General features: G+C 32.4%; 1 protein-coding gene across 1 annotated transcript in view; it reads left to right on the top strand.

The window, feature by feature from the left end:
• The first annotated feature begins 19,220 nt into the window (after positions 1–19,220).
• LOC117173326 overlaps positions 19,221–25,918 on the top strand; it is a 28,435-nt gene continuing 21,737 nt past the window's right edge. Inside the window, exons 1-2 of the mRNA XM_033361817.1 lie at positions 19,221–19,403; positions 24,224–24,623. Of these exons, the coding sequence (XP_033217708.1) occupies positions 24,273–24,623 (351 nt within the window). The 5' untranslated portion in view covers positions 19,221–19,403; positions 24,224–24,272. The remainder of the gene's footprint in view (positions 19,404–24,223; positions 24,624–25,918) is intronic.

Genomic DNA, 25,918 nt, shown 5'->3' with positions numbered 1-25,918 from the left:
AAGAGACAGTTATGGCTGTAAGGGATAGAGTCAGGGATACAAAGAGATAGATCTAAGTAGACGCGACGGATAAGGCGGGGAAAGAAACAGATAGAGTTTGTGGGAGGGAAAGTGTGCATTTGGGAAGGATTGAATATATTTTATATTCATACGTTTCTATCTTTTTGAATCTTTTTTACTTCCAGCAAGGATATACGAGACTCAGAACTGTGCTGCGCATCAATTAAAAGGGTCAGACGTTTTATTTAAAAGTCAACAGTCACCGATGGTGCCCTCCGAACTGTGCACGTTATGATTAACACGATCAGATTTCCAAATTAAAAGTCCACGTCTGCAGGTGTTAACCCTCTCAACTCTGCACGTCTCAATTAATATAATCAGATTTTCAACTTACAAGTCTACGTGTACAGATAGTCCCATCCAAATGTGCACGTCACAATTAATAAGATGAGATCCTTAATATGTTCGCGTGCATATAGGAGGTTCCCACCTGTGCGCGTATCCATCCATACCCAGGAGATACTTTTTGTCAGTGTTACATAATCATAACAATTACATAACATGAAGTTCACACTATTTTGTAATGCTCACTGTTAGAAAAATATGTTCGAAATTTAATATACATTGTGGTAAAGTCATTTCCATATACCATTATATTGTAAAATAAATATACATGTACTATATTAAAGTCAGTAAAATGGAAAGCGTGAAAACACGAAGTCCTTTAATGCCTTACGTCACTAAAATGTCACGTGTTACAGAAATGGAACATAAAGGGGAGACTGTTATGTAATGTTGTTAACCCTTTTTTCTGGTATAACTTCCCAGTTGGAAAAAATTAAGGATTTTCTAGAGACGTCTTTGGGACATCCCTAAGACGTCTTTTATAACATGTTTTTTAGTCATCCTAGAGATGCTCTAAAAACGCCTAATGTCAGTAATAAAGATGTCCTGAGAACGTGCATGTCTTTAAGACGTCCTTGGGCCATCTTCAGGGCATTGGACGTGTTGAAGACGTTCATTGGCTTGACATAGAACGTCCTAGGAACGTCTCAAGGACATTCTTGAGATTTTCATAGTTTTGTGCCCACTGGGTTTACAGAAATTGCAACACAAAGTATTTTATTCAAAGTATTTGAAATAAGCAATTGCCGATATTTGTTCACAAATAAATGTTTTCGACATCAAGAATACTAAATAATTAAAATTATACTACTAATAATTAAAATAAGTGGTCTAAAATAAATTTTAAGCGTTCAAAATTTAAGAGTTTTTTTCAAATTGAAAATCTGTAAATAAAATTATTTCAGAATAAAATTTCTAAATTAGAAAAAGTGTGTGTAAAATTGATTCTACAAATTTGTATAAAATAAAAAATTTCATTTTTCGTCATTTTTACTGTTGAAAATGTAAATTAAAAAACGTAAACCTTTAAAATTGATTTATTCGAATAAAAACTTTTAAAATCGAATTATTCGAAAAAAAACTTCTTGCTACTCTTTAGTATTTTACATTAAACTTTATTGTGATATAATTTTGTATTATATTCTAACAATTATATAAGTAGTATATACTTGAGATAAATTTAAGTCTCAATTTGAAAATTAAATTTTGAATTATTCATAAACAAAACAATTTTTAGGGATCATAAGTTGTGAGTATAAAAAATTACAATTGCATTGAATATTTTATTTCGCAATTCTAAAGTAACGAAAAATAAACATTCATTATTTTATTTCATAATTCTCAACTTTAGCGTGAAGTTTCGAATAGAAATAAGAGTCTCGAGTTTAAGGGGATTTATTAGAGTTAAAAACAGGAATGTAAGATTCTGTCCGCTGTTTGTAATATTTTTGTCTGATTTATTAAATACGTGATCTAAATATTACTCTCTCGGCTGGACGAAGCCGGGTTTTGAATACAATGTTTATATATTGTTTAATAATCAAATTGGAGAGAACGATAGAGAAAAATTGCAGTGACGCTCAGTGTAGCCGTGTGTGGATTCTTGCAGCACTCTCCATTGACCCTTTTAAAACTCGCGAGGTAGAGTCCCTGGGGCGCATTGAATTATATTATGTTTTTATTAAACTTTTTCTCACGTAAACCTAGTTATACATCATAGTCAATGACTAAATCAAGTGACTGATGAGATTAGAATGTTATAAGTTACTTCAACTAATTTAATACGATGCTTAAAACCTCCTGCGTTGATGTTGTAGGCATACAATTACGAGCGGCCACGAGCGTTGGAGGTGACAGCAGTCACCTCTGGATACTTTCTTAGAGTTACCATCTGCCACTCCACGGGTTTTTAGTCGCTCACTTCCTGATGGTCAAGAAAGTTTCATACAATGCGACAGGTGTTTAATAAAGCCGCCTTCTGAGCTGCTGCCAATACCGTACTGACTCCTAAATGGTCTAGATGTTCAGGGCATCTTCCGTGCACATTGCCTGTAGCCGAAATCATAGTGGGATGAATAGTTGCATGATTCACACTCCTCCATATGGTCTTTACTTCATGCCGTAACTCGCTATACTTGTGAATCTTGGTTGTATAGGTTGACTGCAAATTTCGGTTAAGCAGACAAGCAATGTCGATGATGTAGACTCTTCCACCTTTTTTTCGCATCACGATGTCAGGTCGATTAGCGCGGATGTAATAATCCGTTTGGATAGTAACATCCCAATATAAGTTGTAATCTTCGCTTTCTAAAACGGGTATTGGAATGTATCTAGAGAACGGCATCCATTCTTTTAAGAGTCGTAGGTTTAGGGCAAATTGTTGATGTATAATGCCCGCTACATCATTATGTCTGTGCATATATTCTGTTTGTGCCATTACGCGACAGCCACAAATAATGTGCTCGATGGATTCGTTGGTATTTCCACATAACCGCCAAATTTTGGATACCTCACTATCCACTTCATTTTGATCTAACGTTTTGGAGTGCTCGCCATGGATGGCTTTCTACTTCCATTGTATTTCTAATTCCTCTATGGTTTTTGCCCTGATATTCAAGGCCCCATTCAATCGCTGAATTTCTGTGGTGCAATCCATTCTTCGTCATTTCTACGCGAGCAATCCTGTTTAACTTTTCAAGGTCGGTGTTAGACCATTTTATGAGCCCGAAGGAGTGCGTGAGGACAGGGATGGCATATATGTTGATTGCCCTGATTTTGTTTATCGAGTTCAGAAAACTCTTCATAATCAATCTGAGTCTCGTAGTAAAGACAGTCTTTAGGCTTGTCTTAACTATCGTATTCTGAATATCCTTAGATTCAAGAAGATCTAGATATTCATATGATTCGCCTGAACCCATTGTCTCGTTGTCATTTTCAAACTCGTTCTCTTACTCTGCGGTTCCTAATTCCCCTCTGATTAAATGCACTGTTCTACATTTATCTAATCCAAACTCCATGTGGATATCATTGGAAAACTGCTTTGTGACATCGGTCACTTGCTGCAGTTTCTAGGCTGAACTAGCGTACAGCTTCAGGTCACCCATGTAAAGAAGATGACACTTGATGACAATCCTCATTATCATGAATTCTGAACCCATGAGATATGCTGTTTAGTGTTTTGTTTAATGGATTCAATCCGAAACAGAACCACAGTGCTCTGAAGGAGTCTCCTTGAAATATACCCGTCGTAAAGCATATTGATCTAGCTAATCATAGTTGCATATGATCTAAATACTTGAATCTTGTACCCCAGAGCCTCATCGCATGACTTAGAAAGTCAATAATGCGTGGGCAGATTTGTAAAGTTTTAAGACTTCAAGCAAATAAGCATGCGGCACGGAAGGATACGCTTGCGTGTAGTCAATGTATACCATGTGTAAGTTCCTTTGATGCTTACGAGCTTGAGTCATGGCAACAGCGTCTATAGTAACTAGATCTTTACATCCTTGTGAGTGAAAGCCTGACATCAGATCTGGGTGTTCAATGATCTTCTGAAAACACCTTGCCAACGTAAGATGCACACTCGTCAGGTAATTGTACCAGAAGTTGTGAACCATGTCCGGAACTGGAGCTTTCCAATTAATTGCCCTTTTCAAGACCGCTGAAACATCTAAAACTAAGATGTTTGTCAGTTTCATTTGAGGGTTATTGGTTGCCCCTGCTTCCTCCAGTTTGAACCACGCAGTGTCGAAATTGCATCTGTTCATTTTTCCCCAAACACTTGACCAGTAGTTAGTCATATCTTCCAATTGAGGAACTTTGGTGCCTTGGTGATTATTTGGCTTTACTCTCAGTTCACGATATAACCTTCTTTCATCTGTCTGAAAGTTTTGATTTTGTTGCCTTCGTGCATTACTTTTCTTGTACCGACGCAGTCTGGTAGTAAAAACATCAAGTCTCTGTCGTTGAGAGTCTAAAATTTCATCCAATATTGTTGGTATTAATGTCTCGATGTGCCGAGGGTGGATGATTTTAGTAACATGGTTCATCAGCTTTCTGGTTCTATTTCCTTTTTCATATTGAGTTAATCGACCCAATTTGCACCTTACTATGCTGACATCCATAGCTAACCTGATCTTCCATCGTGGTTCTCGATCCCTTTTGCTGGGACAAAAACTGCATTTGCAGGCCTAGCTTTTCGGCCGAACGTTCTAATGGTTGCCACAGCTGCACAGTATACAAGAGTTTGCACCTCTAACGCAGTTTGTGCTACGTTATTTGTGATTTTCATTTTGGGCAGAGAATGCCTTAGTGTTGGTTGTACATATCTGTGAACTCTAGTAAAGCATGACCAAAATTCCTTTCCAGGTGCTGTAGTTTTTCTGAGATTTCCCTATCCACATCATCGTTAGTAATATCCGGATGTGGTTTTAATGGATTCGGTGCATGATGTTTATTATCCCTAGAACCTATGCCTTCAGCATCAATCAAGTATTCGTTATCCACATCTTCCAAGGCGAGCTCATCAATAGGAAGCTGCCGTTCCACTTCCATTTTGATAGCAGCTATTTCAACAGCCGAAAGCAGTCTGTTTACAGATATTGAGCGTTTTTGACCTTCCAGATTCTGCTCATTTATATTTGTGGCTAGCTCTGAGTATTTAAGTGCATGACCGTTTGACGCGGCTTTCTCTAACTGATGTTCATTGCCGTCGTTTTTCCACGCCAAATCAACCTATTGTTTAATCTCCATTGCTCGGTCTTCTGTAAAATGTATATTAGTCCTGATGTCTTTCACTTTATTATTATTAATTTGTTTTAATTAAACTTTTACTCGGGTAAACCCGGTTATTTATCATAGCCACGGAGTAAGTCAAGTGACTGATGAGATTAGAATGTTATAAGTTAATTCTAATAATTTAATACGATGGTTGAAACCTCCTGCGATGATGTTGTAGGTATACAATTACGAGCGGCCACGAGCGTTGGAGGTGACAACAGTCACCTCTGGATGCTTTGCTACCGTTGCAATTATTATTATTATATAGTGTTTTTATTTAACTTTCATTCGTGTAGACCCGGTTATACATCATAGCCACGGACTAAGTCAAGTGACTGATGAGAATAGAATATTATTAGTTAATGCAAATAATTTAATACGATGGTTGAAACCTTCTGCGATGATGTTGTAGGTAATGTGAGAAAGGAATATAAAATTTTTAGATTCATCCAAAATGAGTCCATTAGTGTCCAAGGTCTTTTGTTTCAGGCTGTTCTACAGCTGTTCTCAGGGTGTTCTAGTGACACTCTTTTTATTAACTATTTGCCACCATACTTTTCTCTCCTGGCATACTTCCCTAGCTTCTTCTACGTTCCAGAATTTTTTCATGCAGGCTCTCGTGTTTCTGTTGCTTATGTCTTTTCTAACTAGGGTCTCATTCACACATTCTATACATTCTTTCCGCGGTCTGCCTCTGGGCACGCTACCATTCCCTTTATCTTGATACACTTGTTTCTTTAGTCGTTCATTTGGCATTCTCTCAACATGTCCGAAGCATCTTAACCGATTTCTTTCCCATGTGTCTACTAACGTCTCTTCTGCACCACATTCTTTTAGAATTATCTCATTACTTACTTTGTCCATCAGGGTTTTCCCGCATATTATGCACATGAATCTCATGTCAATTGCGTTAATTTTACTCGCTACCGTATGGTACTGTCGGTACAAATATGGAATTATGTATTGCCATTTTAGCTTTATTTGATATACTTTTACTTCTGATAAGGGGACCTGCTCTACCAATAACCTTCTTACCTTCATTTATTCGTCTATCTAATTCCTCATCTATCTTCCCGTCCCTAGTAAATAAGTTACCAAGGTATACGAACTTATCAACTTGCTTAATTCTCTCATTATTTAATATATTATTGCATAGTGTTTTCTCACTCTTTCCTTTGAACACCATACTTTTTGTTTTATGTGCATTCAGTTTATTCAACATTCTTTGCAAGTCTTAGATTGACTGCCGCAACAACTTTGTCATCTGCGAATTCTAACCCACGCAACCTTACTGTTTCGAGATCTACACCATCTGCGTCGAAAAGAGCCATTCTTAAACACTTGTCCATGAATAATATAAATAACCATGAAGACATTACGCATCCTTGTCTAGCTCTGAATAATAACGAAACAGTCACTCAATTTCCCATTTATCCTAAAACTCACTTAGCCACCCGCATATATTGTTTTTATAGATTGTGCAAGCCATGCATTGACTCCATACTCTTTCAGGACTTCCTAAAATTTACTCCTATGTATCTTGTCAAAAGCTTTTTCGAGGTCAACAAGTGCACAGAAAACTTTTTTTCCTACTCTCAAACTTTTTTTTTGTGATTTGCCTTAAGCTAAATATTTAATCCGTACGGGACCTTTCTGGCATAAACCCACATTGGACTTCCCAAATCTTTTCTTCTGTCATTTTCATTACCCTACGAATAAGTATTTTTGAGTATATTTTAATAACGGTACTTAATAAGCTAATGCCTCTGTAATTATTGCAGTCGCTTTTATCTCTCTTTCTTTTGTGTATTGGTACGAAAATCACTTTTTTCCAATCGTGTGGGACGTCTCCTGTCTCGAAACATAAATTTATCAATTCGCATAATTTATATGGTATGTACTCGCCATCGTGTTTAAGCATTTCAGCGTTAATATAATCGACCCCGTCAGCCTTACCGTTTTTCAAGTTCTTATTTATATCCCTAACCTCAGCGACACAGACTTTCTAAATTGAGTTTTTTAACGCATCGTGTTCTAGAGCCTATAACTTCATCTTCGAATTGTTCCCTAAAATAGTCTCTGAAAGCGTATAGTATCCCGTCTGCATCATATAGCATTTCCCCATTACTATTTCTCATGTTGACAAATTCTGTACTTTTGTTTCCATTTATTTTTTCATAAAGCAGTTTCTTGTTTCCTTCAAAGTCGTTCTGTACTTTCTTCTCTTCTTCTGCTCTAATTTTATCTTTACTTTCCTTAATTAATCATTTGAGTATTCTCTTTGTGTGCCTATTATCATTTATACGTCTATTTCTTTCCTTGTCGCTAAGACCTGCGATGTTCAAAGTTTTCTTGTACGCTTCTTTCTTTGCATCTTGGGCAGCCTGAATTTCAATCATTCCACCACACATCGCCAGACATTCTTCCTACAACCGCGGTACCACGCACTTCGATCGCACACCTAATAATGATATCCCGGAACTTAGTCCATGCGCCACGCCGTTTATATCTTTTCTGTTTATAAGCGCCTCACAGGTTACCTTATCTATGCTCTCAATTATCTCATTTTTGAAATCTATTCGAACATCCAGTTTCTGTGAGTTCTCAATTTTTATTCGCGTTTGTTTCATTTTCTTTGTTCTCTTATTTCTCCATCCCCAACCTAAGTTAATTTTGGAGATCAGAAGGTAATGATCAGTGTTGCATTCAGAACCCCTCATGACCCTTGTATCATCCGCAACAACAAAGTAAATTATACTGCAATAAACAGACCCCTTTTTAAGTATAGACCAACTAATTTATCTCCGTTATAGTTTGTTCTTGGATCCCCAAAATTACCTAGTACTCTTTTTGTATCCTGATTTTGGATGCCCACCCATCCGTTCATGTCTCCTAGCAGAATTATTCTTTCCCCATGTTCGCAAATATTTATTGTGTCATTTAAAGTGTCCCAGAAGGCGTCTTTTACTTCTCTGGGATCACTATCAACTGGCCCGTATTTTCGTGTTATTTATTTAAATAACACGTTCGTTCCGCAATACTGCTCCGATCCAGGTTGCTGATCAATCTCTCTAGTAATCATCCCAATTGAAGATCCTCACAAAGTCGTCATGTGAGGTGCCCCACTTGGGTCCATTAGGATCCGAGGGGCATCTTACTCTCGAATCAGTGTAATTAATGCAAAGAATCACTGCCAATAATGACGGCGATACGGAATCAATGTCGATTTAATGTAACTCGTTATTCAGATCAGTAAGAAGCGAAAAGAAAATAAGGTATTTTCCGTAACGCGAACGGAAATTTAAGGAAGAGAATAACAATAGTGTGCGGAACGTGAATAACGTACGAAATAACGAAAATTTTGTATCGTGCTGTCTCATAAAGCGACCCTTTGCGTGTACAAACGAGTCGACGTGACGTCACGCGGCACAACAGTAGATCGACTGTGCGATCCCAAAAATAAGAGACTACATTAAGCTTCTAAAATTCACAAAAAAATTATTTTTGGACAAAGTCTTATGTACGGGGTATAAAGGGGTTGATTTTCAACGTTGAAGGTTTGAGTCCAGAAATAGGGGCAGGTGTTTTTCAGGAGCCCAAAAATCAGAGACTCCATTGAGACTTAGAAATTCGCAACAAAAAAAAAACATTTTTTGACAATAGGGGTTAGTTTTAATTGTGAAGGTTTTGAGCCCAAAAATTTGAGTTGGTATTTTTGGGCAGTCCAACGATCAGAGACTCCATTAAAATTTTAAAATGCGAAAAAGATTACTTTAGATAAAGGCATATGTACGTAGTACAAAGGGGTTGATTTTTGACAAATCTTTGAGAATTATCACGTTAACCCAACTTTGAGAGTCATGTCTTCCGATCGCCTTCAAATTTTCAGAGTTTGTTTGCCTATATGATAGTAGTATACTCAGGGGGTGAAATTTGCATCCCCCGGGCAAAGCGGGTATTTTCAAATGGTTAAAAGTTCCTTTCTACAAATGAGAATTGAATTTTCTACGAGTAATTCCTGAAGGGTTTTTCGTGCTCTTTCATTCTGTGAATTCTACTGTTTTTAATTTTTTAATTTTTATAAACAAATTGCCACTTAACATGTTTATTTAACATTTTCTACTCTTCGGGCAGTTTTTTAAAAGTATTTTTAAACGAAAACTTGACTTTTTTCAGATAAAAATGCTGTTTGGTATTTTGGGACTGAAAATATTTGTGTAGTTATGCGAAGATATTCGGGCGAAATTCTTCCTCGTGCGCTCGGACAGTTCGGCCAGTCCAGTCGAAGCACCGACCGACGTTGTTTCGTTCAAATCCGATTCATTCAAACATACTTTTCCTTGGTACAGAAACTTTCCAAAAATTTATTTCAGCAGTTCTTAATGCATCGAAAATTTTTGCATATAGTTATAAAAAAATTAGGGAAGACAAGTATATTTTAAGAGAGCGTTCACCCCTCGCCCCTGAATAATGTTTTTTGTGGGGTTTTGTTGTATATTTTCATCATTACCGTCACATAAAACAGACTTGTGAAAACCTTAAATCAATTAACAATAGTTTAAACTGTTCATATAAACAAATTATACAGGATTCGCCCTTTCTTTGGCTGGATTGAACTTGGTCTCGTGTATAGCCGAAAAACAAAAGACATCCACATACATAGATTTTCATTTGTTTCTCATATTGTATCAAGAAACAAAAGACAATCACATATACTGTCATTTGTTTTTTGGCCTCAAGCAAAACGTTGCACTGCGTCGTTACTTTACTCTGACTTCAGTCTCCTGAAAGGTAAAAGTAGTCAACATTTAGTGTTTAGAATTTTTCTGTGTATGTTTTCTGTGATTTCTTGTGTTTCGTTTTTGTTTCTTAGTCTCTAGTAACAAGATAACTGCAGACTGGCGCCAGCTGGGCGCCACAATAAGAAGAATCTGTTTGTAGCCTGGCACCCGGCTGGTTCCACTTTGGCGTGCTGTTCTGGCACCAGAGTCTGGCTTAATAGATCCTGGCCCAGATTGGTCATGATATACACAAGACAAAATTAAAATAACGTAAAATGGTATAAAATATGTTTCTGTAATAGTTTTACACTATATTTCAGTCTTTTCTGGGAGAATATAGTGGGGAGACATCACAACATTTCAGGAGACATTGAAATATTAAAAACATTACCTCTCGTCGTATAAGCTTGCATGTTTGGGCATGCGTAAGGGCGGGAAAAATTCTGAAATTTTTTGCTTAACTTACATTTTTAATTAATTTGTATAATCTATAATAATTAAAATTGAATATACTTGACTATACTTGAATATACTTTATACGTATGTAGGTACTTCAATTCCAAAAATTCGAAAAAGGCGGAGATCGAAAATTGATGAGAACCATAACACGTGTTGATCACAAAACAACACTCACTTCGCCATATTGCTACACTGAAAAACACTACCACAAAAACACTCATAGCAGGGCTACCAACTAATAAATAGCAAATATATTTGGCGAAAAATGGCTTAAAAACTGAATTTTCTGTCAACAATGTTTGTATATTATTTTTAAATATGCTGCGAAACGTGGAATAATAGTCATTAATTAATATCTACATTAATTACTAATGTTTAAACTAAATACCAGAATCTGGTTCCTGTATACACTATATTCTGCTTTTCGTCTGGTCTGATCATTTCTCCCGCCAGTCTGGTCGACTAGAAGGAGCAGATGCTGGATCAGACACTGGCCTCTGTCATACAAGTCAAACGTTGCTACTAGGGGTTGTATACATTTCTAAATTGTTTATCCTTTGTTTATGTGGTTCTTATTCATTTAGTTCAGCTTATAAGTTCGTTTTCAAGTCTTTGCGAATCGCTGCTTTCGAAGCAAAGTGTGATCCCTAAAGACCTTTCATGGTCATCTAGCGCTGACCATGTCTTTGATGCAAAGTTTTCGCAGCAGATGTGTAAATCCTTTTCGTAAGGAGAAACATATAAGAGGAATTGATCTGAGGCTTCTAACGGAAAATCACCAAATAGCGTTTCCTGATTTGCCAAAAGGCAGTAAAATATGTGGTGCTTGTAGAAAAGAATGTAGAACTCTCAATTTACAGCCATCCAGAGTTATAGATGAGCCTGGTATTAATGTAGAGGAAGAGATAAACGAAGACACAGATTTTCGCTTGCCAATGAGAAATGAAAAAGAAGGATGCAATGATGAAAATCACATAGCGGGTCTCGAAGTCCTGAATCAAATAAAAGAAAAATTAGAGCAGAAGGGCACTACATATTCAGAAAAGATTTGTCTACTGATCCTTGCGCCTAAGTCTTGGAGTCACAGACAAATAATGCGAGAATTCGGTGCATCTGAAAGTGAAGGCAGAAAATCGAAAGAGCTAGTCGCCAAAAGTGGACTTTTCACTTTTCCGGAAGCCAAGCGAGGACAAAAATTGGCAGAAGAAACTGAAAGTTTGATAATAAACTTCTACGATGATGACGAGAATAGTCGACAGATGCCAGGTAAGAAAGATGTCATATCTGTCAAAACAACTAGACGGTACTCGTGAGAAAGTACAGAAGAGACTGATTCTGTGCAATCCTTTAGAATTATATGACAGATTTGTAGCCCTACATGAAAATGTAAAGATTGGATTTTCAAAATTCACACAATCATGACTGCCTTGAAGAAATCATGTGCAGTGACACAGTGACATATCAAGTTTGACAGCGAACTGATAGAAGCACTTTGAAGACCGAAATAGCAGACGCTGATGCTTTTGTAGAAGCACTGCACTAAACTTAAAAACCTGAAACCTCACGCATTTTCTACGAAACAACAAGGTTTGTTTCTGAAACACCTTTAAGTTATACTAAAAGAAGGATAGTACTTAATTTTGCTTGACTTTGCTCAAAATTATGCTTTCATCATTCAAAATACTGCACAATTTTTCCATTGGAATAATAATCAAGCAACTATATTTACAGTAGTTATTTAACAAAAAGGTGGAAACGAACTGAAGCATTTTAGCATGGAAATCATCTCAGATTATTTAAGTGATGACACTTTAGTTGTGTACACATTTTAAAAGCTCATTAACAAGTACAACAAGTTTGAAATTTCCGCAGAAACACATTTCCAGGCAACTGCACATGCAAAAGGTCCAGGTGACGGGATTGGTGGAAATTCGAAAAGACTCTTGGCAAAAGCTAGCTTGCAGCGCTAAGCCCAGAATCCAATCATAATTGCGATGGAGTTACTCTAATGGGCTAAGGAATCATTTAAAGGAAACAGTAGTTCTTTTTGGTTCGAAAGAAGGTCACAGAGATGACCAAAAAACTAGAAACTAGATTCACTGAAGTAATTACAATTCCCAGCACTCTAAAATACTGCGTATTTATTCCAAATGAGAACGGACAATTGCAACTGAAAAAAACTTCATTCACAACAGAACATGATTTGTCTCCGAAGATAGTGAAAAAGCCTAAAGTTCATAGAAGCAAATAATGCGCGAAAAAAAGGCGAACTAAATAAATGATGATGAATTTAGTGCAGCTTCGCTGGAGAATCATGCATACAGCCAAGTCCCCGGTAGGACTGGCCAACCTGTCCGAGCGAGCGAGGAAGGATTTCGCTCGGATATCTTTACATTATTACATAACTCTTTTTGGTCCCAAAATGCCAAACAGCATTTTTATCGGAAAAAGTCAAGCTTTCGTTTTAAAATACTTTTCAAAAAACTGCCCGAAGAGTAGAAAATGTTAAATAAACATTTTAAGTGGGAATTTTTCTATAAAAATATAAAAATTTTAAACAATAGATTTCGCAGAATGAAAGAGCATGAAAATCTCTTCAGAAATCAATCATAGAAAATCAATTCTCATTTTTAGAAAGGAAGTTATGACCATTTGAATATACTCACTTTGCCCGGGGGATTCAAATTTCACCCCCTGTAGTTCGAGGAGGGATAGTATTAAAAGTCAATAAATTTGTCGATATACTTCTATCATATAGGAAAACAAACTCTGAAAATTTGAATGCAATCGCAAGACATGACTTTTAAAGTTGGGGCAGTTCAGAAAAAATGCCCCATATATTGTTTTTATAGCTTGTAGGAGCCATCCATTGACTCCGTACTCTGTCTAACTCCCCTAAAGGGTTCCCAGAGGCTGACATCAGGTAAAGGGTTTTGACAGTTCTGGGTCAAAACTGAGTAGATCCGATCTATTGGCCTGGGATCGCTAGTAGATACAGGATCTACTGTTGGAGACCACTGCTGTAAGATATACATAACAGCACTGGAATTATGTAATGCAACTGGTATATCACAAAGCGATAGAATTGCTACGTAACTAGAATATCACGCGTTTTACAGAAGTGGAACATAAAGGGCAGACTGTTCTGTAACGCTGTTACAGTTCTGCCATTCTGTAATGATACAAGTATATCACAGGGCGATGTACTGTTACGTCACTTGAGTATCACACGTGTTACAGAAATGGAACATAAAGGGCTAACTCTTATCTTAGCGATATATATAACGATATATATACCGATAACGATATATATATATAACTCTTATGGAATTATATAATGTAACGGGTATACCACAGAGCGATAGAATTGCTACGTCAATAGAATATCAAACCCTAGGGGGCACCGGGAAATCCTAAAAACATCCTTAGAATGTACCTTTATGTCATGTGACTTGTCGTGGTCAATAGAATACCACAAGCGTTACAGAAATGGAACATGAAGGCCATGAAGGTTGATGTAACTGTCACGTTAGTGAAAAATCGTTAGCAAAAAACGTGAAAAATTTGATTGCATAAATTAAGACGAGCAACATCGGAAGTTTCTCATCTGCACGTGGACTTGTTGGTGAAAATTATGATCATATCAATAGAGAGGTGCCCTGTTAAGAGTTTTCCATCTGAGTTCGTGGACCTCTAAGATGAAAAACTGATCGTATTATTTGACACGTGCACAGTTTGGTTTCTCACATCTGTGCACATACATAGTTGTGTCAGTGGCTACCTACGTCCACAGTTGTGCCACCAGTCCTCGACGTGCACAACTGCACTCGTGCACAGTTGTACGCCTCGAAATTTGAGACGTGCACAGTTTTGAGTCTCACATCTGTGCACATGAAGTTTTGATAGGGTACCATCTATGCATGTGCACAGTTGGGAGTCTCCCATCTGTGAAAGCAAAATATTGTTGGGTGCAATGTGTGTACACTTAAATTTCGACGTGCATAGTCGGGATTCTCCCATTAGTGTACGTGAACCGTCTCCAAGGTACCATCTGTGCACGTCGAAATGTTGACGTGCACAAATGGCTGGTGCGCAGTTCTACGTGTGGACAACAACGTGTACAATTTTATCAGTGACCTCCCACGTGCACAGATGGACTCGTGGACAGTTTCTCCGTGCACAGTTACCTGTCACACGTCCTGCATGCGGGGCTAAGTTTTCAATACTCTATAGTAGTCGACCTGATATTCTAGAGACACCGTTAGGAAGACTACACCCTGGTGACATTCAAAATTTTTCACGGCTGTTAACGCCTCGTCTTGGAATTTATTCCTTCGGGGCCATCCCTGGACAATTGTTCGCGACTGTTTATTGTGTTGTGTAACCGTATTCAGGAGAAACCATCGGTACAGGGCCTCCATATCTGCAACTCCGAAACGCGCCCAGTATCCTGATCAAAGGCGCCGGGAACTTAACAGTATTGAAGTTGATGTCATTGTTCGCATCTTCGAGACGCGTGGATTGATCTACTGACGAACTTTTTATCACCATTATTGATTAATCAAAAACTACTTAGAAAGTTTTAAAAAAAAGTTGGAAACACAAGTTGAAAAATATTGAAAGTATCCATTTTTTCTTTTGTTAGTGAAAAACCTTCCTCTATGAAGAAGAAAATTCATGTCATACCTACGAGGAAGTAAAATTTTCAGAAAATAAGCACAAGTTAATATACTACATAATGAATTAGCTAAATTTAAGGTTGAAAATGATCAAAATGAATTTACCTGAAGTTCAAAATAAATTTAAATTATAAACTTCTTCCATGTGAAAATAATCCAAGTTGGAGAAATAAACAGTTCAGAAAGACTGTAGATATTGCATAAATAGTGTAAATTTCAATGTTTTCTTAAATTTTCAGTAACTTCCGAAATAGTCAACATTTTTCAATGTTCTTGGGCTCACTTTGAAGCTTTTTTCACCGTTTCACAACAGCTTACTAGTATAAAGCGTAAAAAATTTCTTTTCGAATTGCAAGAACTTGAAGTTGTAACAAAAAAGTTGGAAAAATTGAAATATTAATTTTGCTAACAAAAATATTTTTGTAAAGTATATGAAACATATAATTATGAAGTTTATATGTAATTTTCCCAAAATATATATTTATTTAACTTTTATTCTGATTTGCCTACAGATAAGATGTTTTCAAATTTATCCAACTTTTTTATTACAACTTCAAGTTCTTGCAATTCAAAAAGAAATTTTTTACAATTTATACTCGCAATCTGTTGCGATACGATGAAAAAAGCTTCAAAATGAGCCCAAGAACATTAAGAAATGTATACTATTTCGGAAGTTATTGAAAATTCAAGAAAACATTTAAATTTACACTATTTTTGCTATATCTACTTAAAAACTAGACAAATTGGCTTCACCCTGGGCTTATTTTAAACAGAATTTCGAAAACAATCAACCTTTTAAAGAGACATTTTTTTAGCTCTGGTATAATTAAAATTAAGATTTATATTATATATATTAATAAAGATTATTTTGATTTTGCAAAGAATATTTGAGAATCAACCAGAGTTGGTTGTTTTATATTTCTAAACAAATAAAGTTATTATTTCAGTCATTCAATGTCTGATACTGCTTTTTTGTCATTATCATTAAAAATTTAATGCGACTAATACGACTTCGAAGTTTTATATTACTATTATTAATTATTATTATTCATTATTATTATTACAATAAATTATTGCAGTATTCAAATTTAACTTTGAAATTGTACTATTAATAAGAAACTTTTTCCTGTAGGAATAGAGAAAATTATTAGAAATTTTTGAAAATTGATTTACAGAAATTTCTTAGGCTGTTGAATCTATATTTTTAGGAAAGTAAAACGTTCATACGTACACATTACACAGCTCTGGTTTACGATGTACCTCTCATAACGGCAGGACGTATAACGGAAAAGTACAAAACCGGGTTTGAGGAGCACAAACTGTCTCGAGAAATGCAGAATTGACACTTATTATTTTACATTAAAAAATTTTAAAAAGCATTCAAATATTTTCATTTTTTCACCTCTTTCAAAAAATTGTATTTGTTTATAATTTTTATTAATTAAATTATTTTCTTTTCCTAAAAATATAAATAAATAAAAAACTTAAACAAAATAGGTAAGTAGATGGGCCGTTGCTAAAAACTTGTGAAATTTATATTTAATACATTTTCTAATAATACTGGAATAAAGTACTTACATCGAGCATATTTTTAGTAACGTTTCCAAATTATTTGCTTTTGTTTAGAAATGAGAAAAACCTTAACTTTTGTTTCCACTCGGTAACATTTATATTTAAGGATAAAACTCGAAAAAAATCACTGTAACAATCGAGTAAAAATATAAAAAATCAATAATTTAATTCCTGTGTCAGTGTTAAAAAAAGTACAAGAATGTTAAATTTTCGTGGGTTAACCAAATTTTGCAAAATCTGCACCGTATTATTTTCGTGTTACCGAATTCGGTAAGAATTTTTTAATGACTCCCGATAAAATAAGAATAAAATAAAAATGTGGATACATAGACAAAAAGAGCGTGAAAAAAACATTTAGCAGTATGTTTCAAGATTTCCTCGTCCATTCTAAACTTTTTTTTTATCGACCCATGTATCTTATATTTATTTCGCATTTTTCATTTTTTTTCATTGAACTTATATTATTCTTAGAAATTGTATTTATGTATAATTTTATACACTTTCATTTTGAAAGCTTAATTATTTTAATCCTTTTTATTCAGAATTTTAACTTTAAAATTCGACGTTTTTAGGTTTTTTAAATTATAAAACTTTAAAACAAAATTTTAATACACTCGAACTTGATTAAGAAGAAACTTGATTGGAATCTTCCGAGAATTTACGCCGGGTGTCGGTTTCGGATGAGTTGGGCCGCGGGGGGATGTGCAATGTTCACTCATACATACACTCGGAGAGCTTGGATTGGAGCCGTAGGAAAGAACCAAATACGGGCTTAAATCCAAGTTCGAGTGTATGGAAAATCGAAACTTAGAAAATCTAAAAGTTAAGAGGCCTTCCAGCTTTAATAAAAGCTTTAAATTTATCAAAAAATTGAAATCTTTTTTGGTTGAAATATCAACTATTATTTTTTGAGTAGAAAATTAATCTTCTTGATTAAAAAATCAACTACTTGGTTCAAAGTTGGACTGATTCGTTCAAAATTAATTGTCTTTTTTTTGAAAACTCAACTATTTGGTTGAAAATTCATTTTTTTTACTCAATCTTTTAAACTGCAAATTTTACGATTGCATTGTTAGTTAAACATTGACCGTTTTAGTTCAAATTTCCACAAACTGGTTGACAATGTATGTATTTTGTTTTATATTCATCTTTTTCGTATAAAATTAATTTTCTTGATTTAAAATTCAATTACTTTCTAAAAAATTCATTTTTTTTGTTGAAAATTAATATTTTTGATTAAAAACAAAAATATTTTTTGCTTAAAATATGAACTATTACATATTTTGTTGCGAATTTTCTTTGTTAAAAATTCAGTTTTTTGTTTAACGATGTATCATTTTAGTTGAAAACTGAATTATCGTATTAAAATGTACACTTTTGTGTTGAAACCTAAATTATATTGTTCAAAAATTTGATTATTGTAAACAGAAAATTCGCTTTTTTAATAGAAAATTCATCCTTTTGGGTTGAATATTAAATATTCTATTTGGTTGTAGATGTAACTTTTTGTTGAGAATTCATATTTCTGGGTTGAAAATTTAACTCTTGTAGAGAATTTCTTTTCTTATTTAAAAATTAAACTTTTTTGTTGAAAATACGACAATTTTATTTAAAAAATCATCTTTCCTGGTTGAAAATTCAATTCTTTTGTTGAAAATTTGTCTTTTTTACTGAATTACAACACCTTCGACTTAAAAAATGTATGTTCGAACATTATTTTAAGACCTTATCCTATTTTCATTAATTCAAATTAGATTCTCCAAAATTTGAAAGATCGCAAACTTAAAAATTCTTAAAGGAAATCTTTGAGTTTTGCATAAAAAATTCTGAGTCAAAAATTTGAAGGACTTTAACATTTTTTAAGCACCCAAAACTTAAAAAATATAATGCATGTAAAAATTCTCTAATCGATTTTCAATTAATCCTCCAATTCATTCTCCAACAAATGAGAAAAAATGATTTAACTTTTGAAACCTGTAAATTAAAAAACAGTTGGATTTAAACTTTGAAGACATATTATGCTAATCAAAGAGTTTTCCGTCCATACAAGAAACTATAACTATGTTAATTTTTTTTTCAAATCTACACGGAGAGAAATTTCAAGAGATTAATTCGTGGAAGCACGTGATTTTAGAGCTACAATATTTACGTGATTTAAACTCTCGGACTATGTAATCTAAAAGTATAGAATTCGAGACCTCAGAACAACGGTGCGTGGCCGAATGCCTGAAACTTCGAGACCTATATTAAAAAAGCAAGGGTTCCGAGATCTTAGTTCTCGTGCCGAAGCGTAATAAAATCAAGGAGTCGTGCCGTGAATTAATCTCCTGAAATTTGTCTACGTGTAGAATTAATTAAATTTTTCGTATGAAATTTCAGAGATGTCCTCAGTCGAGAAAAAAAACGAGAAAAATGCATAAGTTTTATTTAATAAAGGCCATTGGGAATCCATTGATGTATTTATGCATTATAGGGGAGTTGGGGGTGGGGGGTCTCGTTCAGGAAGCTTTACCGGTTCAGCATTCGAAGAATCGTGTAGTCCCATGGACTCATTCACCATGCATGTTTGCCATCAAGAATGTCCGGTAGAGTGAATCAAGATCAATCAAAAATCGAATTAAAGAATAATATTCAAATTAACAGTGATTTAAACAATTTTGGATGATCTAGATGAGTCCACTAGATCGATGGTTAAAAAAAGGAAGATTTAGTGCTTATTCTACCCAGGGTACGTTTAAAAATGACTTCTTATTAATTATATTATTATTAATAATAATATTTTATAAAATCAAATAATAAACAATTTTACTGGACCAAATATTTTTTTGTGATATTATTTTTTTGTTGTGTAATAAAGGAAAAATTTTTAAGATAGTTCTCGAGCCAAAAATAAAAAAAATAGCATTTGTTTTTTCAAAACAGTTGTTTTAATGATTTCAGCAATAGAAAAAATTATTTTAAATATTGGATGCGGCAGAATTGTAAAAAATATTTTCCTCAAAAAAATAAGCTAATATCGCTTAATAAAATTCGATTATTTTTTTTAAATTGATAAGAAGCGATAGTAAGAAATAATTAAATTACGAAAAAATGTTTAAAATAAGGAAGTGTCTACACGTATCAAAAATCCAGCTATACATACCGAAATTTCGGTACAAATTATCCCTTTATTAGCTCCTCGTATTCATACTAAAAATCTGGCTACTTCTACCGAAATTTCGGTATACGTAGCCACGGCCTTAAAATAAATGTTTTTTTTATGTTTTATAATTTTGTCTAAAAAAATCATTTTTTATTTGAGATTACACCAGTAATATTATTTTTATTCTTATCGACCTACAGAAATAAATTTTCAAGCAAATAGTTGAATTTAAACAAAAAATTCATTATCATTGAAACAGTTTTATCTAGAACCAGATAGAATATCCAGGATCCGAACCAAAAAGACGAATTTTCTATCCAGAAAAAAACAAATGTTTCACAAAATAGTTACACTTTCAACCAAATAATTAAAATTTCAACAAAAGGGTATAATTTTTAACAAAATAAGTTCATTTTGAAGAAAAGAATTGAATTTTCAACTAAAATGAGGAATATTCAACAAAACACTTAATTTTTAAAAATCAAGCTCGACTTTCAACCAGGCAGTTGAATTTGCAAGTAAAAAGAAGACATTTTTACAAAATAGTTACATTTGAAGTTTAAAAAATTGACTTTTAAGCAAAAAAATAATAATTTCAAATAAAATAGTTCAATTTGTAACAAAAAAGATTAATCTTCAACCAGAAAAATGAGTTTTTAATAAAGTAGTTCAACTTTGAACAAAGTCGTTCAATTTCTAATCCAGAAGATGAATTTCCTACGAAAAAAGATGAATTTACAACAATATACATACATTTCAACCCAAAATTTCAAATTTTCCACTGTATACGATCAACTTAACTTTCAGCCAATAATGGAAAAGTTAAATTTACAGTTAAAAAAATTAATTTTCACACAGAAAACAAATTTTTAATAAAATAGTTTTGAATCCTCAACCAAAACAGATTAATTTCTAACCGAACAGTTGCATTGTTAATAAGAAATATAAATAATGTATTTTCAATTAAAAAAGACGAACTTTAAACAGAACAGTGGATTTCTCAATCAGGCAAGATGATTTATCAACAAAATTGTCCAATTTTCAACAAAAAATTGGATTTCGAATTAAAAAAACGATTTTTTTACAAAACAGTTAATTTTTTAACCGTAAAGTACCTATGAGTTTTCAACCAACTAGTTGAATCCGAAACTAAACAAAATCCATTTTTAACCAAAAATGAAATAGTTAAATTCTTTTCCAATTTAAAAAAATGTAAAATAATCTTCAAGTATAGTTACTATTTGTTTTAAATAAATTGTTACAAGGAATTCTACCAAAGAAAACATTATTTTTTAAATTGGGAACCTTAGAGTTGGAGAAAATGTTTACTGCGAAAAAAATTAGCTATTAGAGATATTTCGGATTTTATCAAAAAGGATTATCGCAAAAGCATAAAATCTATTATTAAATTAGCTATTCCATATCAAAATTCCATCCTTTTTTAAAACTTGATAAGAAGAGATAATAAAAAAATTAAATTGCAAAAAATGGTTGAAATAAATTATTTATTTTCAATTTTAATATTTTGTTAATAAAAATAATAACTATTTTTGTAGATATCTGATTTTTAATATGAGAACTATCTCAAATTTAAAAAAATGAAAATTGGAAATATTTATATAGACAGTGTATGTTTACCGAAATAAGCCGAATATTTGTACTGAAAATACAGTGCCAATAGTCCTTTTTCTTGTTTCTTAATATTAATAATAAATATGATAATTAAAAAATTATAAAAAGTTAATCATATATAAATATAATGATTATATTAGTACTGGTATCGAAAAAATTCAGCTATTTGTACCGAAATTACGGTGCACATAGCCACAGCCTATATTTAAGAATAGAAAAACTGCATTTATAATGTATATTATATGATTAGATAAAACTCGCCTTCTGAGAAACAATTTCAAAATTTGGAAATTCTTTTCTACTGTTCTTAAAATTCTGCTTTAAAATTTGTTTTTAAATTCATTTTATAATTTTTTACGATTTGATCATGTTCCACTACATCAGAAATTATAATTGTGTCATTTATTCAACTCATAATGATGTCCTAACACCCATCTAAAATCAATAAAAATAAATAGCATAATAAAAATTAATGAGTATTTTCCTTAATTAGAAACTGGAACAGAAATCATTTTATTTGTCTACTAAATCTGTTCTTTAAGACTTTATGATTTTGAACATCTATATTTTACCTTTTTTCATTTATTACTATTTTTTCCTTATTTTTTTTCTTGTGGTAATACTTGCAAAACTGGTTCTATACTGAAAGGCTCGTTAACTTTGAAAACACGTGTTGGCAATAGGCCAATGATAATTATTCCATTTCTATTCTCCGTGATTCATGAAAGTACTCAGAGTACCGCAAAACTTCACTACTTTTTTGTAAATTCGTAAAACGTATTGAAAATTTGTAGTATCTATGAAAAAATTCCAAATGATTTCATTATAAGTTATTCCAATGTGATTTATAAACGACTAAGATCAAATACAAAATGCAAATTTTAGAGCCAAAAGTTAAATTTTCAACAACAATAAAATTAATTTTCTTTAAAAATAGATGAATTTTCAACGAAACCGTCAATTTCACAACCTAAAAAATTGAATGTTTCAGAAAAAATTTGACTTTCAACCCGAAAAGATAATTTCTAACTAAGAAAGATGATTTTTTAAGCCATTAGTTGAATTTTCGACAAACAAAAAGATTAATTTTGGACTACGCAGTTAAATTTACAACCGAATAGTTGAATTTTCAAGCAAAAAATACTAATTTTTAACCAAATAGTTGAATTGCTCATCATATAGTTGAATTTTCGAACTTGAAAATGAATTTCGAAGCAAATAGCTGAATTTAAACAAAAAATTAATTATCAACCAAACAGTCACATCTATAACCACATAGAATATTTTATATTGAACCTAAAAGAATGAATTTTCTATTATAAATAATCAAATTTTTAGCAATCAAATAGAGTATTCAATATTCAATCCGAAAAACAAAACTTTCTATCCTAAAAGAAGAATGTTCAATAAAACAGTTACATTTTTAGCACCATAGTGAAATTTTTAATAAAAAAGATTAATATTCTCGACGAAAAATATTTTTTTATTTGCATTTTTAATAACAAAGATCAAATTTTTACCAGAAAATGTTGATTTTCAATCAAAGAAATTTCAACGAAAGAATTGTACTTTCAACCAGGAAACGTGATTGTTTAAAAAAATGGTCGATTTTTCAAGAAAAATATGAATTTTTAAGTATAAAACTAATTTTCTAAAAAAAAACATGTTGATTTCTAACTCCACAGTATGGATTGTTAATGAAAAAGTCAATTTACAACCAAATTGTTCAATTTTAAACTATAAACGTTCAATTTTCAATCAAAAATAGAATATTTGAAATAGCATGATTTCATGGGAATTTATGTGCCATTCTTTTGTCGATTGATGACCTTTCAGTGGGCAGTGTATTCTTTCCGTTTGCTTAAGTGGAAGCTTACAATATTTAAATTTTCAGTTAAAAAAATCAATTTTCAATCAAACAAACAAATTTCAGCAAAATAGATGAATCGGCTAAAACATATTAATTTCTTACCAAAAAGTTGCTTTTTGAATTATAAATATCAAATTTCTACTAAAAAAATGGAATTTACATATAAAATGACAATATTTCAACAAAAGAGTTGAATTTTCAACCAGGTACGATTATTTTTTAACAAAATTTTCGAATTTTCAACAAAAAAGTTGAATTTTTAAGAAACAAAAAAACCAATTTTTTATTTTATTTTCGACCAAATAGTTGAATTGTAAACTAAATAGATCAACTCTAAACCAAATATGAAATACTTAAATTTCCCGTTGAAAAAATTAACCTTCAAACAAGAATAAATTGATTTTGAACAAAATAGTTAAATTCTCCTCTATAAGATGAATCTTCAATAACAAATTTTTTTTTTAACAAAGTGCAGCCAAATGCTTAAATTTTCAGTCAAACAAATTGATTCTCTATAAATAAAGACTAATTTGCAACAAAATACATACATTGTTAATCAATTTGTTGAATTTGTTAATGAAACCGATGAGTTGTCAAACAATAATGATATAGTTAAATTTTCAATAGAAAAATTTCAACAATAAACTTTCAAAAAAATAGTTCAATCTTCTATACCAAATAATAACATTTTTAAATTAATTCTGATTTTTTCTAATTAATTTTTCTAATTAATTTTGAATCAAAAATATAATCTTAGATTTTTCAATTAGGAGGAACTTATGATTCTTTATGTGTAAAATAAAATCACTGATTTTCATTTCCTCAAGCGTTTCAAAAATATTTCTATTTACATTTATATTTTTCATGCGTGATTTCACATTCTGGTTAACAAAATTCATTTTAGCGCACTTTGAATTAATGAAGTACAAAATTGAGAAATTTGGACGAGAAAGATGAGATTAAGAATTGGTTCGTTTTGGATGATAATGGTGCCATTGTTACCATTCCAAGCAATTGCTGCAATTAGAAAGGAATCTAGCGATGTTTATCTAAAAAAAGTCATCCAAGAGCTGCAAACATTTAACGGTCCCGTTTCTTTGGATCCAAATGAATTACAAGCTGATCCTCTAGCTTTGGTTTCATTTCACAATAATAAAAACCAGAAAGTTCTCCGAAATCAGTATTGGAAATCTGGACTAGATCATCATCAGTTCGACCATAATCAATACCCTGGTAGTCAAATTCAACCAATATCGATTAACAAGATTGATAATGATCTCCTCGAATTGGATACCAGCAATCAGGTGACTTTTTAAAATAAAATTTCCTTAAATATGTATAAGAAAATAATCACCAATTTAAAAAATGTGTATAATTTTGCAGTGTTCTCTAGAATTTTTCAAATTTATTATCCTTTTATATTCCTGATTGAAACATTTATAATTTTAGCTATTATCATTTTATTATATTTTCTATTTTACTAAAAAACAAATATACGCGCTACGCATGTTTTTCTTTTGTCATGTTTATGTAGTTCTTTTGTCCCACGAAGTTTTTAGATTAAAATATAAAATTCCATGGAATTTTCAAGGAATATGAAATTTTTTTAAATCTGTCGAAATCCTTTTCTAAAATATTTCAAACTCTTTGAAATTCTTTGGAATCCCTTTAAATTATTGGAATCTTTACAAATTCCTTGGACCTGATTTCAATAGTAGTTAACTAATGGGTTAATTTGTTGATGGAAAAGTGATTAATGTGATATTTTTATTTATGAAAGTGACTATAGTCACTTTTAAAAAAAAGTCACTTATAAAAAAAGTCACTATAAATAGTACGCATATTTTTCTTTTGTGCCACGCAGTTTTTAGATTAAAAAATAAAATTCCATGGAGTTTTTAAGGAATATCAAATTTTTTGAAATCTGTCGAAATCCTTTTTAAAATATTTCAGACTCTTTAAAATTCCTTGGAATTTTTTAAAAATATCTTAAAATCTTCTTAGTCCTTTTCGAATTTCTTTAAATTATTCGAATCTTTACAAATTCCTTGGACTTGCTTTTAATAGTGATTAACTAGTGGGTTAATTTGTTTATGGAAAAGTGATTAATGTGATATTTTTATTTATCAAAGTGATTGTAGTCACTACAAAAAGGGGACTGTTTTTCAGTCGATTATTCTTCACAGTTGCTTAGATTGCTTTTTTTAGAAATTCCCTGTTTTTCGCCATTTTTTTCTTCAAAATCCCCACCTTTTCTCTGATTTTTAGGTTTTCCTGACGTATGGCCACCCGGTTAAATTTAATCGTTTATCAATTTAGCTGGACTCTCAATTTAGAATTTTCTTTAGTTCTTAAATCTAATTTTATTGCTTTTCTAATTTTAATGGTTTCTATATATTTAGAACATTTCTCCAGTTATTGATGTAATAGAATAACATTGTACCAATGTTTCCATATTTTGGAGTTTCTCTTTTAGAGAAACTTACATTTATTAATTAGATAAAAGCGAGTGCAATAATTACAGAGGGATTAGCTTATTAAGCAATGTAAGTAAAATATATTCAAAAATACTTATTCGTAGGGTAATGAAAATAACAGA

The sequence above is a fragment of the Belonocnema kinseyi genome, chromosome 5 (assembly GCF_010883055.1).
Source record: "Belonocnema kinseyi isolate 2016_QV_RU_SX_M_011 chromosome 5, B_treatae_v1, whole genome shotgun sequence".
NCBI lineage: Eukaryota > Metazoa > Arthropoda > Insecta > Hymenoptera > Cynipidae > Belonocnema > Belonocnema kinseyi.
The sequence above is the reverse complement of the archived record's forward strand: the minus strand, read 5'-3'. Positions and strand labels throughout refer to the sequence as shown.